Raw genomic sequence first — 17326 nt, forward strand, 5'->3', positions numbered from 1 at the left:
AGACAGAGAATATATCTCCTGAAGCTGAAAATTACCCCCTATATAATTGCCACCTGTAGAATACTACTTCCACCTGGTAGACCTTTTGCTACTTTTAGGGAATGATTATGGCTGTCATTCTCCCTTCTCATCTTATTACCATTGTCATAAGCCATCTTTAAATATCCCCTCTTCCCATCTTGTGGAGGGAAATGCTACCCCCACACACACACACTTCATTGTATTTAGTCTCAATTAATTAGTTAATGAGTAATTAATATATGTTTAGCCTCTTAAATAGAAATTAAAAAAAAGGGTGGACAGTGAATGACCCATTTACCCATCACCTTAAGAAATCAGTTAATTTTATTATCTGTATTTCCTTTATTGTTTTTCTATATGTAGACACATATTTTATATCCATTCCATTCATTTAAGACACATTTATTCAGTGCCTACTGACAGTTTAGACACTGTACTACAAGCAAGGAACAATAGAAAGCACACATGGTCATGCCCCTGTTTGAAGTATGATAAATTCAATCAAGGAAATGTCCGAGGTGCTCAGAGAATGGGAGGCCTAATTTAGAAATGGGCGCGTAGAGGATGACCTCGAAAGGCTCTGTGTGAAAGGTGGAGTAATGGGAGTGGAAAAGCCCCTCTCCTCCCCAGGCAGACTAAAGGAAAGGACCTGCGTGGACATTCAAACGTAAATACAATTCCCCAGTCATCCTAAAATGTGAATATTTTCGCATATAAAGAGTAGTTTATTGTGTCTGTTTTTATTTTGTAATATCAAATTGGTATAGGAGATACTTCCATAACACATTTAATTCTTATGTGAACTGATGTGTAAATGAAGTCTCAATACATAACATTATTTCACTTAGCTCATTTTATTATGATGGCTGCATCACATCAAATGCAAAGGAGATTGCCCACTTATTGCATATTTCTCTTTTCAGGAACACTACATATTGCAGCAAAGTTGCATTTCCTCTGGAAGTGGTTCAGAAAGACAGCTGCTTCAATTCCTCCATGAAACTCCCACTGCATAGACTGTATATAGAGTACGGTGTTCAGAAGATCACATGTCCAAATGTAGATGGATTCTTTCCTCCCACTGTCAAACCAACTATCACTTGGTACATGGTAAGGAAACTCAAGAGCATCTTATTATCTCTAAAATGGCAACATTTCTTTGTTGAGTTAATGTTGAAACAGATTTTTCTGGTCAGATTTTTTATTTCTTCATTAATAACTTTATGCAATACTTTTTCCATTTCTTCACTTTGTGATTTATTTATTTATTTATTTATTTATTTATTTATTTATTTATTTATTTATTTTTGGGCCATTTTAAAGGAAGTGGTAGAGGATACTTTCCCTCACTTCACCATTTCCTAAATTATATTCCCTGGACAACTAGAACTACCACATTTCTATTAACTTCCTATGAGATACCACTTGAGAAATGCTTGTGCACTTCTACTCACTGCTGAGCAGGTCAGAAGGTGCTCACTTGTCTGGTGAATATCAACCCCTGGATTAGTCAACACTGGATTCTGTTATTTGTATGTGTTCTTGTATTTATTTTCATTTGTGGGCTTGGTCTGTCTGTGGTCTCTTCCACATCTGAGGGACTTTGGAAAGTGTTTAATCAAAAAGTGTTGGGAGGTGGCACCTGTGGCAGCAGCCTTGTTTTTTAATATCCTCAAAAATCCACTTATGCCAAAGCTAAAATTCCTGGACAACATGTGGAGCAAAACTCAGTGATGAATTGCCCACAAGAATCACTTTCAACGAAGTGAGCAAAACAAACCACATATAGAACCAGCATGTAGGAAAGGAGGCAGATGGAAGTAATGTGGTCTCTGGCAGACTAGAAAATAAGGAACCAGTGGTATTCACTGTAAAGTATGGTGGGCCAATGTGAGAACAGCAGCTGAAATCAGGGAAAGTTTTGCTCTCTAATAGAGGGTGAGTCCAAGAGGCCCATAGTAAGAAATTCTGAAGGGCCTGAGATTGTTCTAATGCCTCAGAACTCTGAAAAAATGCCACCCAACTGAGAACAAGTGGCTAGGAGTGTGATCGAAAGTAAACAGGATCAGGACAATATAGAGGAAGGAAAGAGAAGGAGCAGCTAAACATGGAAGAGCAGAATAGGCTCCGAAATTTGGAAGAGGGATCTCTGTGAAGTTAGAAAACCCTGCCAAATTCTAAAGCTCAGAAAAAGAGTTTTACCTAAAAATGCACAACAAAAAATAAACACGGTTAGGGGCACCTGGGGGCTCAGTTAGTTAAGAGTCCAACTCTTGATTTTGGCTCAGGTCATGATCTCTGGGTCATGAGATCGAGCCCCAGGTCAGGCTCCATGCTCAGTGCAGAACCTGCTTGGCATTCTCCCTCTGCCCCTCCCCTGCTTCAGGTGCTCTCTCACTTTAAATAAAGAAAAATAAAATCTAAAAAAAAAAAAAAAGAACAATTGTAAAAACCCATTCAACTTTATAAGAAAAAGGAAAATAAGCAGAATCACATTTCTTCCAAAAAAGAAAAAGCATGCAGAAGGACATAATGTGACTTACTATTTCAAAAATGAGCTAAGAGATATTATGAAATGAGATGAGAAAGAATAACATAGATAAATAAGAATTCAAAAAATCCAGAAATTAGGGATGCCTGGGTGGCTCAGTGGTTGAGCATCTGCCTTTGGCTCACAGAGTGATCCTGGGGTCCTGGGTTGGAGTCCCACATTGGGCTCCCTGCAGGGAGGCTGCTTCTCCCTCTGCCTGTCTCTGCCTCTCTCTCTGTGTCTCTTATGAATGAATGAATGAATGAATGAACGAATGAATAATAAATAAATAAATAAATAAATAAATAAATCTTTAAAAAATAAAAGAAAGTCCAGAGATTAGAAAGTTGGAAAGAAGGAAACAAATCACTTCAGAAAGGAAGCTCAAGCTAAGAGGGACAGAACAGCCAATGAATATGATAAATAATGCCTGAAGATGAAGGAAAGTGGAAGAGGGAAAGAATTTGAATTAGAAAATAAACGATGAATAAAAATAAGAAGGTTACAATGGCTATACTAGTAATACATAAAGTAGACTGTAGACAGTGAGTATTACCAGTGATAAAGAGGACTTTTTAAAAGGGCCAATTCATCAAGAAGTCATAAAAATAGTACAAGTATACGTGCCTGACAGCAATGTGTCCAAATTCATGAAGCAAAAGTTGACAGATTTAAAAGAAGAAATAGGCAATTCATAATCATAGTTTAAAATGTTCGCATCCAACAGTTTGTCTTTAATGAAATGACTTAGGAGCCAACTTTGGAGTTTTCCATTGGCCAATAACAGAACAATTTGAACTTCAGTAAGGCTGTTAATCACTATGGGTCGAATTTTATGAATGAAATTTAAATCCGTAAGTTCATAGTGATATTTCAGAGTAATTGGTCACATTTGGTGGATGATAGGAAATCAATTTGTTATCTTGAAAACTGGTAATGGGGAAAAATCAAATATTTAGTCTGTCTCTCCTATAAGAAATGTGCACTGGGTAATGAAATAGTGTGGAGAAGTGTGTTTTTATAAAAGTATATAATCGTTTTGCAGCCCTTAATGAATTAATAAATCTAAGCATGGAGCACCAATATCTGTACCATCATAAGAAAGGAAAGAGCTAGACATAGTCCTTCTTATGAAAGAATAAAATATCACTTATAATTGTGCCAAATGAATTAAACCTGAGTCTGATAAAACCTTTGGATCCTGCTGCCATTTTGCAGGGTATATAGAGAACAGAGGAATGTATTGATCTATACCATGAGTTTGCAGTCGGCAAAATCCAGACTGGAAAATTCTATAGGCCAAATGTACTGGGTTATTCAACAGGTAAATTACAGGAAAAAGAAAGACATGATGTGGGAATGTGTAAATTAAGAGAAACATGTAAGACGCATTTAAACAATGCATGAGACTATGGTGTCTAAGGATGCACATGTAGGCGATAAGATCATAAATCAAAGTAAGAAATTGATTTTACTGTGAAAGTATAGATAGTGGCTACTTTGAAGGGGGTAGTGAAAGAGCTTGACAGACATGGGCCATGCAGAAGCCTTCAGGGGTGGCTAGTAATGTGCTATTCCTGGACCTGAAGGTGCTTATGAAGGTATCTGCTTTATAATATGTGAACTCGTGTATACATTTGAATGTTTTTTGTATATGTCATATGTAATAATAAAATGACTAAGAAAAAGGGAGGGAAGGAGGAGATAAAGAGAATGAGAGAGAGAGAGAGAGAGAGACTGATTTAAGATATAGAACAACAAGTTGCAATATATGGACCTTAATTAGATTGTGTTTTATTCAAACTATAAAACAAGTTATGAGAAAATCGAGGAACTCTGAACACAGAATATTGGTAATACAATGAGTTATTATTACTTTTTAAATTGTGATAACAGTACAATAGATATACTTGTCATTGGAGATACACGTAGAAATATTTACAAGTGAGTTTCTATAATATTTATGATTTGCTTCGCAATAATCTTGGGGTACAATGAGTGGGTGTAGATGAAACTAGACATAGCCTGAATTTATACTTTTGAGGCTAGGTACAGGTACAGATGATCATTGTATATTCTTTGATTGTAATGTTCCATAGTAAAAAGCAAAAAAAAATGATTAAAAGAATAATTTTAACATCAATAAGTGTAATGTATTTTCCAATTTAAAAAATATATTCTTCTATTTACCTGCTATTGAGTTCTCATCTCTCACCTTGTTCAGTTTTTCTATACTTTGAACATTCAATGGTTTGAAAAAATAATAATTTGATTTCCTTAAATATTCTGTAATTTTCCTTCCTTTTTTCTTGATGCATTACCTACCTGGAATGCCCCTCTTCTTTCTGTAGAACTACCATCTTTAGTCTACCATCTGTCCAGCTACAAATAATCTTTTCCTAAATCTTTTCCTATAATCCCACAGCTACTTATTTATGCCTGTCTCTTTTCACATCCTTTATTTTTTATGCCACTTTTCACATCCTTTATTGTTTTAGGATATTGTTTTATGTATACAGTTATCCATGTATACATTCAACAGCTGCTGAAGATCAGTTGTATTCAATGCCATATATGTCAGGGGGGTTGGGGGAACACAGTGATGAATGAGATATATGTCCTACCCTCCATGGTTCCCAAAAGATTAGACAAGTTTATAAATATGAATTCTCATTCTTATCAAAAAGTAGAATTCTTAGTTCTACAAGAGGGCCAAAGAGAGTTAATTGTTGGTTCTAAAAACAGGGGAAAATCTCACATGCATGTACCCTATGAGATTGACTACTTCTTGAGGGTGAAGTTATGGCATACCCATCTCTATATCTTCAATGATTTCCGGATTTTTGGTTTTCCTGATTGGATGAATGTTGGTGCTATTAACCAAGATATGAAACAGCAGAGAAGGAACAGGTTTGGGGGCATGTAATGGATTTAGATAATATCATATGGTGTTAGGAGTGTCTGTGAGATAGCTAGGTAGCAGTGACCTGTAGATCATGGCCTCATGTGTATGGGTCTGAAGCTTAGAAAAAAAAATCAAAGCTGGAGACACAGAGTCAGATGCATCTATCTGACAGTTGAATCCCTTAAGAAGAAGATAGAGAAAAAAAGAAAAAAGAAAGAAAAAAAGAAGATAGAATAAAATGATAAAGGAAAAGGGCTAAGGTCAAAATCTAGAGAGAATGTTCATGGGGTGAATGAAGGCAAGAAGCCTAGAAAGAAGATCAAGGAAAAAAGTCATAGCAGTGAAACCATTGCCATGGTGGATACCCAACAATGTGCAGGTGACTAAAAAGGACAACTAATAATCAGACATCCTTCCTATTTTGATTATGAAGAGGTTGCTATTGATGATGTGTGCTATGCTGCTTTTTATTTCTCCATCATTGAGTAATCGACTGATCCCTTTAATCCGGAGAGTTCTGCAATCTTGGGAACAAAATCAGGGTTCTTGGCAGGGGTTCTTCACTGTATCGCAATGCTGACAGTGCTTTCTATTCCCTACCTTCTGCACTCACCCCCTGCATCTGCCTGGGTATCTTGGCCCTCCTACAATAGTTCTCCTTCAGTTGTTATCATCTGATTTCCCTACCTTAACATTGGGAAAGTAGTCTCTTTTAGTAATAACTGTGAGAGTTAAGACACATTAATCAGTTCCAGCAAATTTGTTTTCCTGTTGTCGGAAAGCGAAAACTTATGAATTGAATGAAGGAAGAGGAAACTAACATTTCTTGCATTTTTGTAGTAAAATACATTGTACTGGGTACTTTATATGTTGTATGTAATACTCACCACAATCCTTCAGGGTCAATATCATTAGGAACCAGAGGCTCAGAGAGGTAAACAATAATAGCTGACATTTACTGAGCACAAGAATTCTTCCAAATGTTTGATTATTTTAATACTCTCAACATGAAGTAGACTGTATTATTTTCTCCATTTTATCATTAAGAAAGCCCAAATACAGAGCAGTTGAGAGATTTTGCCAGAGTTGGTCCCAGAGTTGGGATCCAAGATTTAACCCTATGCTATTTATGTCAAGAGACTAGTTTTACATTATTTTGTATAGTTTACTGGAAACAATCAGCCAATGATGGGAGAATCTGGGATTTCAAGCCACTTTTGTTAGATTCCAAAGCTTAAACTCTCCAGAAATGGCACAGAGAGGGTCCTCCAGTCCTTCTTATTTCTGGAACTTGAGGTGCTTTAAAGGGCAGAGGCATCTTTGCGCACAAATTAGGTCACAAGGGAGACCGTGGACCATAAGGAAACCTGTGGATAGAGCACTCGGTAAATCAGAGGGGGCTCAGAAAACTGGGATTGATGGGAACAGAAAAACAGAAGTTTCTCTTTCAGAGTTGCAGGGGAAATAGGGCAGGATTGAATTTTTCTTCTCTACATGTCTTCTTTCCTGCTCTCCTCTGTGTGGCAGGGTGTTCTTCGGTCTGGGCCCAGAATTCATAGTTCTCTAATTCAACAATCCTGTGAGTTAAATTGATGTTCACTAAATGTTTGTCAATGAGCCAGGTTTTGTTACTAGCCTGGAAAACCAAACATGGTTCGAAAGTGATTGACTGAATTTCAAATAGCCAGCTTATAAAAGAACTTCTGGAACACAACACATGTTCAATTTGAAGGCTGCCTGCTTATTCACATAGCGACTTCCGAATACATAGGTATAAAGACACAGGTAAGTGTGATCCCGTCGTTGTTACTATTTTTATTGGATTTACTCAGAGACCAAAGCTTAAAATATGGCAGGCCATCCTAACTTTCATGCTACTGGATCATTCCTTGTCCTCATTGTTATAATTGGATATTTGAATATTTTTCTCTAAAGACACTTGTAAAACAAAGGCAACTTTTCTCCTTACTGAGGATCAGAGGAACCACTTTAGTGGATGTTTTGGAAATTACCTTTATAGCAGCTGTTGAAATTCTGTCAACTGCTATTTAGCAGGATAGATACCATTCTGGATCTCACCTTGCAAAAAGCTGGTTTTCCTTGTACTCAGTGTGATCATTAAAATTGGAATGTTATCTCCACCTCTGATTTTCAGTGTGAGGTTAATCAGAAGTGGCCAGATATTGTTTATACATCGCTCAGAAAATTGAGAAACCTTGGCTTTTTCTGACAAAGGGCTCTCAGGAAAGCACACTTCTGAAAGAGCGCCAGCCTCGGCCTTCTGGTTGGCATGGCACATATTGTTAAGTTCGTCCAAGGTCTAGGTAATAAACTTAATATTAAGGTGAGTGCTTGTTTCAATCTGATCCGACATCTTAGTTTGATTATCTCTTTCCTATCTCTGTAGTCCCTATGTAGTGATTCTTAACCTTTTGGTATTAAGGAAGTATGTGGGGCTCTCCAGGTAGCTCAGCGGTTTAGTGCCCGCCTTTGGCCCAGGCCGTGATCCTGGAGTCCTGGGATCAGGTCCCGCATTGGGCTCCCTGCATGGAGCCTGCTTCTCCCTCTGCCTGTGTCTCTACCTCTCTCTCTCTCTCTCTCTGTGTCTCATGATAAATAAATAAAATCTTTAAAAAAATAAAGGAAGTATATATCATATTTTCTTTCTGAGCCATATACACTTAATTATATAGATGTATGTATGTATATACACACAGCATTTTACATATAGTTTCAGGGCTTCTGAGGAGTTAAGTTACATCCTTTAAACTTAAACCCTGTTCAAATATCTGTGAAACCTTGAAGCTGACTTAGGCTGAATGAGTCACCCACTCTATATTTTGATAGCACTTGAATTAGACCTCATGTTTGTTACTATAATAATTGCATTTCTCTCTTCTGTACTGGGTAGTGACTCTCTCTTTCTAACCCTTGAATAACAAGCATGCAGCACAAAACAGAGCCAGTATACTTTGTGTTTAGGGATTGATTCAATAATTTAGTGAATTGGACTGGACTGGGAAATTCCGTAGGAATTCGGGCCATTTCTGTTTTATCTGTCTGCTGTATGCCCAGCTCCTAACACAGTACTTGTCCCATGGGAGGGATTTTGTAAGTATTTGTTGAGTAAACATTGGATGACACAGGTCTATTCACTGAAAGTGACTGGTGGATAGAATTCCTGTAAGATTTTGTGAACAAGAATCATGCATTTCATAGCTGCCTAATCTTGGGTGCAAAAATGGCAATTGATGTTCCTAACTCTTCTAATGTTATACCTCAAAACTCTTTGTATCCTCACTCCATTTCCCTACCCATCCTACCACTCCCCCACCCCATGTCTTACATTCCTTATAGTCATCCTCTTGTTATCATAAGTACCATTTGAGCTTTCAACTCCATGCCTTGTGTCTTTCTCTCTCTCATTCATATTTCTGACCACACAACACAAATGTATTGAGTGTTTACCATGTGCCAAGTATTGGGCACTGTCCACATGGACAGCAAGTACCTGGCCACCTCCCACTTGCTGCTAGGAGTAAGTTTTCTAAAGGAAGAAATAAGCATGAAAAGAGAACACCATAATAAAGTTGGTTAAGGACTAACGCAGAGGGCAAAAATGCTATTAGAGGGTAAGAGATTTTTTTTTTTTTACATTAGTCCCTGGAATGTCACTCTCCCACATCTCCCCTCCTCCCACATACCTTGTTATAGTCTAGCTGCCCTTTAAGAATCCAGCCCACATCTTCTTTCTTCAGGAAGTTTTGCGGAATGGTTTCTGCTTAATATTTTCCCCTACTCCCTCACCCCAATATGCTTTTTACAGCATTTGTTGCAATTCTCCCCTAGACTACATGCCTCTGGGTCAGTAACTGTACCTTTTCCATTTTTGTGCCCTTGTGCAGTTCTTTAAAAGTGGTAGTTTACTGAATGGAAATATGTGTCCTTTTTTGGTCACGACATTCCCCCCCACTTATGCCCCACACTTCAGCACATGGTTTATTTCCTCTCAAAGATCTCAAAGTCATTTCTTGTGCTGTTCTTTACCTCCTATATTTTGTGGTAGGCTGCCATGGCTACCACTATGCATTGGAAAAGTTGTTCTCCTGTCTAACTTCCTTCCCTCTTTTGAATTCAAAATGAGGAACTGATTGGTCAACTAAACGGATGACTTGTTTTCTAGCCAGACAAGTGTTTGCTTCACAGTGGACATCAACTTATGTTAACCATTTCTTGTATTTGTGAACTTGCTTTTCCTCTTTGGGTGTCTAAATTTTTGTTTGTATCTTTTTTTTTTTTCTGGATTCCAGTTAAATGATTTTGAAATCTGCAGTATTTACTTTAGGAATACTTTATTGTGTCTAAAAACATACTGTGAAAAAAAATAAAAACATACTGTGTGGGGCACCTGGGTGGCTCAGTTGGTTGAGTGTCTGCCTTTGGCTCAGGTCATGATCCTGGCATCCTGGGATGGAGCCCTGTGTCAGGCTCCCTGCTCAGTGGGGAGTCACTTCTCCTCTGACCCTCCCTCTACTCGTGCTCTTTGTCTCTCTCTTTCAAATAAAATCTTTAAAAAAAAAGCATTTCTTCATATTTGTAGCACATATTTTGAATCCTAAAACAAATGTGTTTTAAATAGTTTTTACATAAATGATGCTTGATAAGTCAAAAAAATAAGCTTCTTTTAGTACATTCTTAAGAAGTGCTGTTGACAAGTTCAGTACTAATTATTAAGTTCTTATCCTGAACAGTATGCTTTTCCAGTTTATCACTAATTGGGGGAATTGACCTCATATAAATAATGGAGCCATAGCACACTATTAACACTGGGACTGGCCCAGGTATGGCATATACGCAGGACCACAGGATAGGGTAGGGAGACACTGTTAGGTAGGATTAAAAGCAAAGGCCTCAAAACTGCTAGATCCAAATTTAAATTTTAGCTCTGATACTACTTAGCTCTATGACATTGGCAATCACATAACCATTCTAGGTCTTTATAGCCTCATCTATAAAATGGGCATAAGGGTGTTCCAAACTCGTGAAGTTGGAATATGGGCCAGATGGGATAATGGAATACATGTAAATACCTGTGTCAGTATTTTTTCCAGCCCAACTACTCTCAAAGAGAGGCGTTTATTCTTAGTTAAGAAGCTTGTGAAAAACCTTTGTTCATTTGTCTGGAAAACTGAGTTTTAGCTTTGTTCTGTGTTATCTAAAATACTTCTTTATCTGTCTTTCTCATTATTTTTTTCCACCTGTAAAACTAGAGCATATTTAGTCTGATCTGTCTACTTCATGGGGATATAAGAACAGCTAAGCTAACAAATGAGAGAAGAAAATAGCTTTGAACTGTTTAAATGAAAGGTGCCACATAAATCAAATAGAGTTTTATAGATAGTCTAAATTCAATTTAAACCAAATCTGACATAAATTCATTCTAAGAGTACAGGTCTCTGTGGCCTTACACTTTGTGATAATCTAAGAGCATTGAAATATTTTGCTGATGTGGCAAGTGTCTAGAAACACTGCTTATCAAAACAGGATAAATTGCATTCAGAAAATAACTGAGCATATAACAACTTCCTCTTGAAAATCATCTGTGTGAGTCAAATGTGTAGTGAAATTTTTAAAAGACATGTTCCTATGACAGAGAATTGCAAAATATGCTGTTCAGTGTAACTGTCGTATTTCAAAACACATGCTCCAGGAATTGAAGTAAGAAAAACCTTCTGTATTCAGGAATCAAAGTTAAATATATAAATACAGTAAATCCAAAGTACAAGCCAATAATAGCCTCCCTGAATTTTCAAGATCTAAAAAACCTAAGACATGACCCAGTCTGTTTTGTCACAGATTAATTATTGATTTCTTAAAGAAAAACAAAGTTTTTCTAAAAGTAAACGTTCCACATATAATTTTATCACAGTTGATATTAGTGGGGCTCAGAGAGTCAGAATAGGATTCTGCTTATGTTGAATAAGACAATCTCAAAATTTTATAAATCAGCAGAAGTATATAAAAATATAACTTGGATTAAAAATATATTTAACTGTTGGTGTAAGACTCATAAAATATCTTTTAGTTTTAGATTCTGAAGTGTATAATATTTGATAATAAAAAAGAGGAGGATAAGTAGAAGGAAAACCCAAAGAAGTTCAGCAGTGGTAGATAGACTGATTCAACAGAGCAATCAATACTGAAACCAGACACCTAAGGTGAGACAATTGTCAGAGTGGTTGGCATCACAAATTAATATAATTAGTGAACGAATGTGGAAAAATGAAAAATAAGTGTTTCTTAAATAGCAGCACATGAACTTCCTTAAGTCGCCTTAATTGTTTTTCAAAACTTTAACTTTGTTTCATTATGAACACAGTATTTCCAGAATTCAAATACTGAATCTTGAGACAGGAAGTTTGTGCTTTTAAATTCATATCTCAGTTCAGAAATCCTGTTTTCCTTTTGCAGAAAGCATAATGAGACTTTACGTTCATTCTTTGCAGAAACATTGTCAAATACTTGACTAACTAGTTTGTAAAAGGTACAACCAGCATAGCTATTTGTATGTGCTGTGCAAAATTAGATGTGTGTGTGTGTGTGTGTGTGTGTGTGTGTATACCTCCCGGAAGCTGAGCACAACCAGGCCCACATTGATGGCATAGGTGGTGATGCAATGTGTATACACACACACATTTGTGTATTTTCTATACATGTAGCTAAATACTGAACATCTTTTTTTTTTTTTTATTTAAGAAATTTTATTGCTCAGAACCTTCCCTCCTTGGGCGATGGCAAGAACTTTGGAAACCAGCCCTTGGGGACAGAGCCAGAAGCACTAGGGTGGAGGAAAGAGTGTGGCACATTTGGTCCATTGTCTTGTGTGGGAGTATGGTGGTGTTAGGTTGCAGACTCTTCTAAGGACCCAGACATGGCCCCCTTGGCAGAGCATGAGGTCAGCCTGGCTTGGGTGAGGGCTCAGTGCCCCTTGACCTTGCCCTGCGGCTCCTGGACCTTCCGGAAGCTGAGCACAACCAGGCCCACATTGATGGCATAGGTGGTGATGCAATGTGTATACACACACACATTTGTATATTTTCTATACATGTAGATAAATACTGAACATCTTTTCTTTTACTTCTTCTAGGGCTGTAAGAAAATAAAAAACTTTAATAATGTGATACCTGAAGGCATGAACTTGAGTTTTCTTATAGCCTTGGTTTCAAACAATGGAGATTACACGTGCGTTGTTACATATCCAGAAAATGGGCGTATCTTCCATCTGACTAGGACTCTAACTGTAAAGGTGGTAGGTAAGCATGATTTTATATTAAGTGCACACAACAAAAATGTGACAATTCTGTTCTGGCTCTTGATAGTTCATTACAAAGAAGTGTGTGAATTTTATGAGAAAAGAGGTTTATCATTTTTGTTCACTGCACTATCCCTAGAGCCACAGCAATTCTACATCCACAGTAGGGATTCAGTAACTATTGGCTGACTGAATGAACCAATATGTGAATGAAGACAGGCAGTTTGGAGAGTGAAAAGAGTGTCAGAGGCATCTAATATGACTTTGATAAGGGTCTGAGTCTCCTTATCTGCACTCTAGTGCTAAGCGTATCTAACATGGTACAGCATACAGCATGGTACAGCATATATGGATTTTATAAATCTTAGAGATTTTATAGATCTTAGAAATGCTCTGTGAGTTAGTGGAATAAGTGATTCCAAATCCCAGATTTCTGCTTCTTGGTTCAGTCCTTTCTATGCTAGTCTGACACCAGATTCAGCATAATTTTTAGGGGCTCTAACATAATAGTGCAAATAAAATTCAAATTGAAAAATTTTGTAATCACCCCTCCTCTTCCTCTGCATACTTTTGGAATAATGCTGAGCTGGGAACTAATTCAGTAGAAAAACCAGGCTAAATTTGGAACTTGACATGAATGATAACCTAATCTTAAATTCCTCTTGGCAATCATTTATGATACAGATACTTAAATGTATCCCTTTTTGGAAAGTTGGGAACAGGAATGCTTGGTCACCTTGATTTATAGATAGAGAAGTTGACAGATATTGACATGGGGTAGGGTTTTTATCCAACTTTTAAGCAACCCAAGTTTGTTTATAAAGCTGTGAAGTACTGAGTACTTATTATATACCAGTAGGATGCTTTAATATGCATTACTTAATTTAATATGCATGACTTAATTTAATCCTTGTAATGAACCTGTGCGGTGAGTTTAATTATCCTCATTTTAGAGGTGAGGCAAATTAGCTTCTCAAAGATTAAGCAAAAAAAACAGAGTCATATGGTTAGTCAATGACCAAGTAAGGAAAAGAGCCCTCGTCCTTAAATCTTTGAAGCCTCTATATTTAAATACTACTCTATAAAACCCCTTCAGGATATTTTTCTTTCAATTTAGAAATATAGAATGTTATAAAGAGCAGCGATCCTGTGAATGGTCAACTGCTACAGGCATTGGGTAGACTTAGGTGCTGGCCTCAGAGTTGTGATTTTTAATTTTCCATTTACTTATTCATTCATTTAATATTTACTCCTTTAACCAGGTCCCATACTAGCCACTCTGGGCATGTTCTGGAGAAATATGTAGAAAAGGAACAATTGAGTAAGACAGGAAAGCAATTTATTTTATAGTGTGGAAAGGGTATTTCATGTAAGCTTTGGGAAGCAAAAACACTGGCTAAATCTCTGTCCTGAAACATGGAGGCTACTTACTACCTTATGCTTGTCTCTTTGCTTGTTTAAATGAATGAAGTGTCGTAAATGACTCTACACTGAGCTGTGGGTCTGTGCGGGAAGAATTAACAAACTATGCCAGGAAGTTGGGCAAAACTTTACAAAAGAGCAGCTCTTGGAAATAGGTTATGAGAAATGAGGGCTATGTGATTTACCATCATTTCCTTTTTGTTTCTTCCTCCCAAAAACAGGCTCTCCAAAAGATGCATTGCCTCCTCAGATCTATTCACCCAATGATCTTGTGGTCTACGAGAAAGAACCGGGTAATTAGAGCTGTGCCTTTTAATTTCAGTTAGATTCTCTTAATGACAAGGAACAAATATTTTATTCCTTTATGAATGCGAATAAAGGAAACACATAAATTGAAACTGAAATGTCTTCAGAAACCAAGGCAGCTCTGGGGATTAGCTCCTCTATGGATCTCTGAGGCAGCTCTGGGATGCTCAGCTTCTCTCTCCGCAGCTGCTCCTTTCTTCCCCTGCAATGGCTCCCCTCTCCTGATTAGTGATTTCTGTCTGATGTACACATTAGTTTGCACATGGCTTGGGTTTGCCAAGATTGCAACATGAACACAAGGCATCCTCTAAGCTTCCATTGCTGAGGGGCCAGGGTGGGAGCACAGAGACAAGCCTATGAATTTAATGGGTAACAACTGGTCGAACTAGTACACCCTGATCAGCGTGCCAGCGGATGTTTCCTATGACTTTCTGGGTCTCCTTTTATTTTTTCATTTTCATAATTTTCCATTCTGGACAAAAATCATTTGTGACCAACTGAATAAAACATCATTTGTTATTCACCTCCCACAGTTAAACTGAAAACCATAGAAAATTTAAGGATTTTCTGTATTGTATCCTTTACAATAAATTCACTCCAAACCCAATGGAAGGTGTAAAAGAACATATTTTTCAAATATACTAAAGATAACAGAAATCGTGATCAAAATGTAGGTAGAGAACAATGGTGCCCTCCTACAACTAAGATAAGGTTGCAGATAGTGAGCTGCCTGCTAAAACAAACAAACAAAAAAACAACAAAAAAGAAAACAACAACAAAAAAATCTCACACACAAAAATGAAGAATACACAGAAAGGTCTGCCAACCCCAAATTTCCAACCACATTTCCAAGAATTCATAGTGGCTTTCTATAGTAATATGAACATTCTTCCTGCTATTGGGGTAAACCCTTACTATTGATCTATTATATTTTATCTACCTACCATATGGTTACAGAATCTATGTTCTGCTTACCTTCCTGCATATTAATACAGAAACTGAAAGGGAAAGTGTAAGCCCTATGCATTAGAAGAGGGGACAGAGTAGGACCACGCAGTGAGACAAACTTGAGTCCAAATTTGGATGACAATATAATTTGGCCTCTCCACCTGCACACTTGCTGAGAATGAAAGCTGTTGATACCAATACCTAAGAAAGCAAGCATATAAGGAGGGCACAGGATGAGATAGATGAGCACTGGGTGTTGGCACTATATGAGCACTATATGTTGGCAAATTGAATTTAAATAAAAAAAATTAAAAAAAGAAAGCATAGAACAGGGCTGTCCAGGGCAAACTGGAATGAAAGTCAATCTGGGTCAAATTCTGGTCTGCCACTTATTAACAGTTTCATCTACGAATGACATTTAAGGTCTTTAAGCATTAGTTTTCATGTCTATAAAACATGGATTTAAAAAAGACCCCATCGTATTTTGTTAAGATTCTGTAAAACCACTAGTAAGTGATAAATATTTAGCACAGTGAATTATATGAAGTTTTTGGTAAAGGAGCTGCTGCTCTTCTTATTATCATTTTCTGCCCGGAGATCCCCCTGACCTCTTGTTCCAATTCAGAAAGCACACATTTATTATTCATAAGTATTAGTATTTATAAATATATAAATATTTGCTGTATATATTGTACTTAAACATATGTGTGTTGTATATATATTATCTTTAAACTTATTGACTACACTTTGATAACCTGAGCATTTCAAGATCTGGCCTGCAGTGTGGAACATGGCCCCATCTTTTCTGGGCCAAGCACCCAAGATCTGGAGAGTCCCTCCTTAGTCACTGTTTGTGAGGGAAATAACAGAAGAATAGCCTGTGGAAGGTTAGGGCTAAAAAGGAGGTTGTCAGAGCTTCTTTGAACAAATACTGTCATGGTACAGCATATATGGATTTTATAAAAAGATGATCATTCTGGAAATTTTGTATAAAGCTGCTGTACTTCTTTTCTTCATTTATTTGCAGTGAAGTATGGCACATTACTATGGTAGGCCACTTGAAAATTACTCAGAAGTAGTTTTAAGTCCTTGTATAGCTTCTGATTAGTCACAGCATGGAACCAGTGTAGCCATGTGAAGGTTACACACTGATGGGTTAACTTGTTTTTTTTAGGAGAGGAGCTACTCATCCCCTGTACAGTCTATTTTACTTTCCTGAAGGACGCTCGCAATGAGGTTTGGTGGACCATTGACGGAAAAAAGCCAGACGACACCAGTATTGATGTAACTGTTAATGAAAGGTACCATTGGCTCAGACAAGGGGTGATCAACGCTTGTCCATCAATTGAATGCCCTCTGATGTATACTAATCACTGAAAGTAAACAGTGTGACTTTGGCCCATCATTACCAAAAATCAGTAAGATTTTCAAGTCTTCAGTGGCTGCATCCCAAAGAAGGATTGCTGGACTTGCATTTCCAGACTCAGACATCTTGTGATGATCACATATTCATAATTTCCACTTGGAAGTAGGTGGGATGATGCATAGCCCACATGAATGGAAGACCACAACACAGGGCTCTGAATACATGAAATCTGTTCAATGTCACCCTGTTATTTTCTTTCTCCAGTCTGGAGTCTAGACCTCTGTATTTATGCCTCAGATAAATTATACTAGTGTCTTGTCTTGCAATAAGCATATATTCCCTATCTTCTCCTTCATTCTTAACTCCCACAGCATGCACATCACATTATAATTGATAATTATTATTTTTATAAATATTGACTAAATATATTCACATTCTTTAAATTTTATTTTTAAAGTGGATGAGGTGGTAATATAGCTCACTCTTTAAATAACAGGCTGGGTCATTTTATTTCTA

At 37.2% G+C, this 17326-nt stretch overlaps 1 protein-coding gene across 7 annotated transcripts in view; it reads left to right on the plus strand.

The window, feature by feature from the left end:
- IL1RAP (interleukin 1 receptor accessory protein) overlaps window positions 1-17326 on the plus strand; it is a 128896-nt gene that overhangs the window by 83926 nt on the left and 27644 nt on the right. For all 7 annotated transcript variants that reach the window (XR_013369528.1, XR_013369527.1, XR_013369529.1 and 4 more), the window contains 4 exons: window positions 945-1131; window positions 12604-12769; window positions 14412-14483; window positions 16619-16745. Coding sequence is in view for 4 of the 7 variants with exons in the window: in XM_077880082.1 (XP_077736208.1) it covers window positions 945-1131; window positions 12604-12769; window positions 14412-14483; window positions 16619-16745 (552 nt within the window). In the remaining 3 variants the exon portion in view is untranslated. The remainder of the gene's footprint in view (window positions 1-944; window positions 1132-12603; window positions 12770-14411; window positions 14484-16618; window positions 16746-17326) is intronic.

The sequence above is a fragment of the Canis aureus genome, chromosome 31, assembly GCF_053574225.1.
Source record: "Canis aureus isolate CA01 chromosome 31, VMU_Caureus_v.1.0, whole genome shotgun sequence".
NCBI lineage: Eukaryota > Metazoa > Chordata > Mammalia > Carnivora > Canidae > Canis > Canis aureus.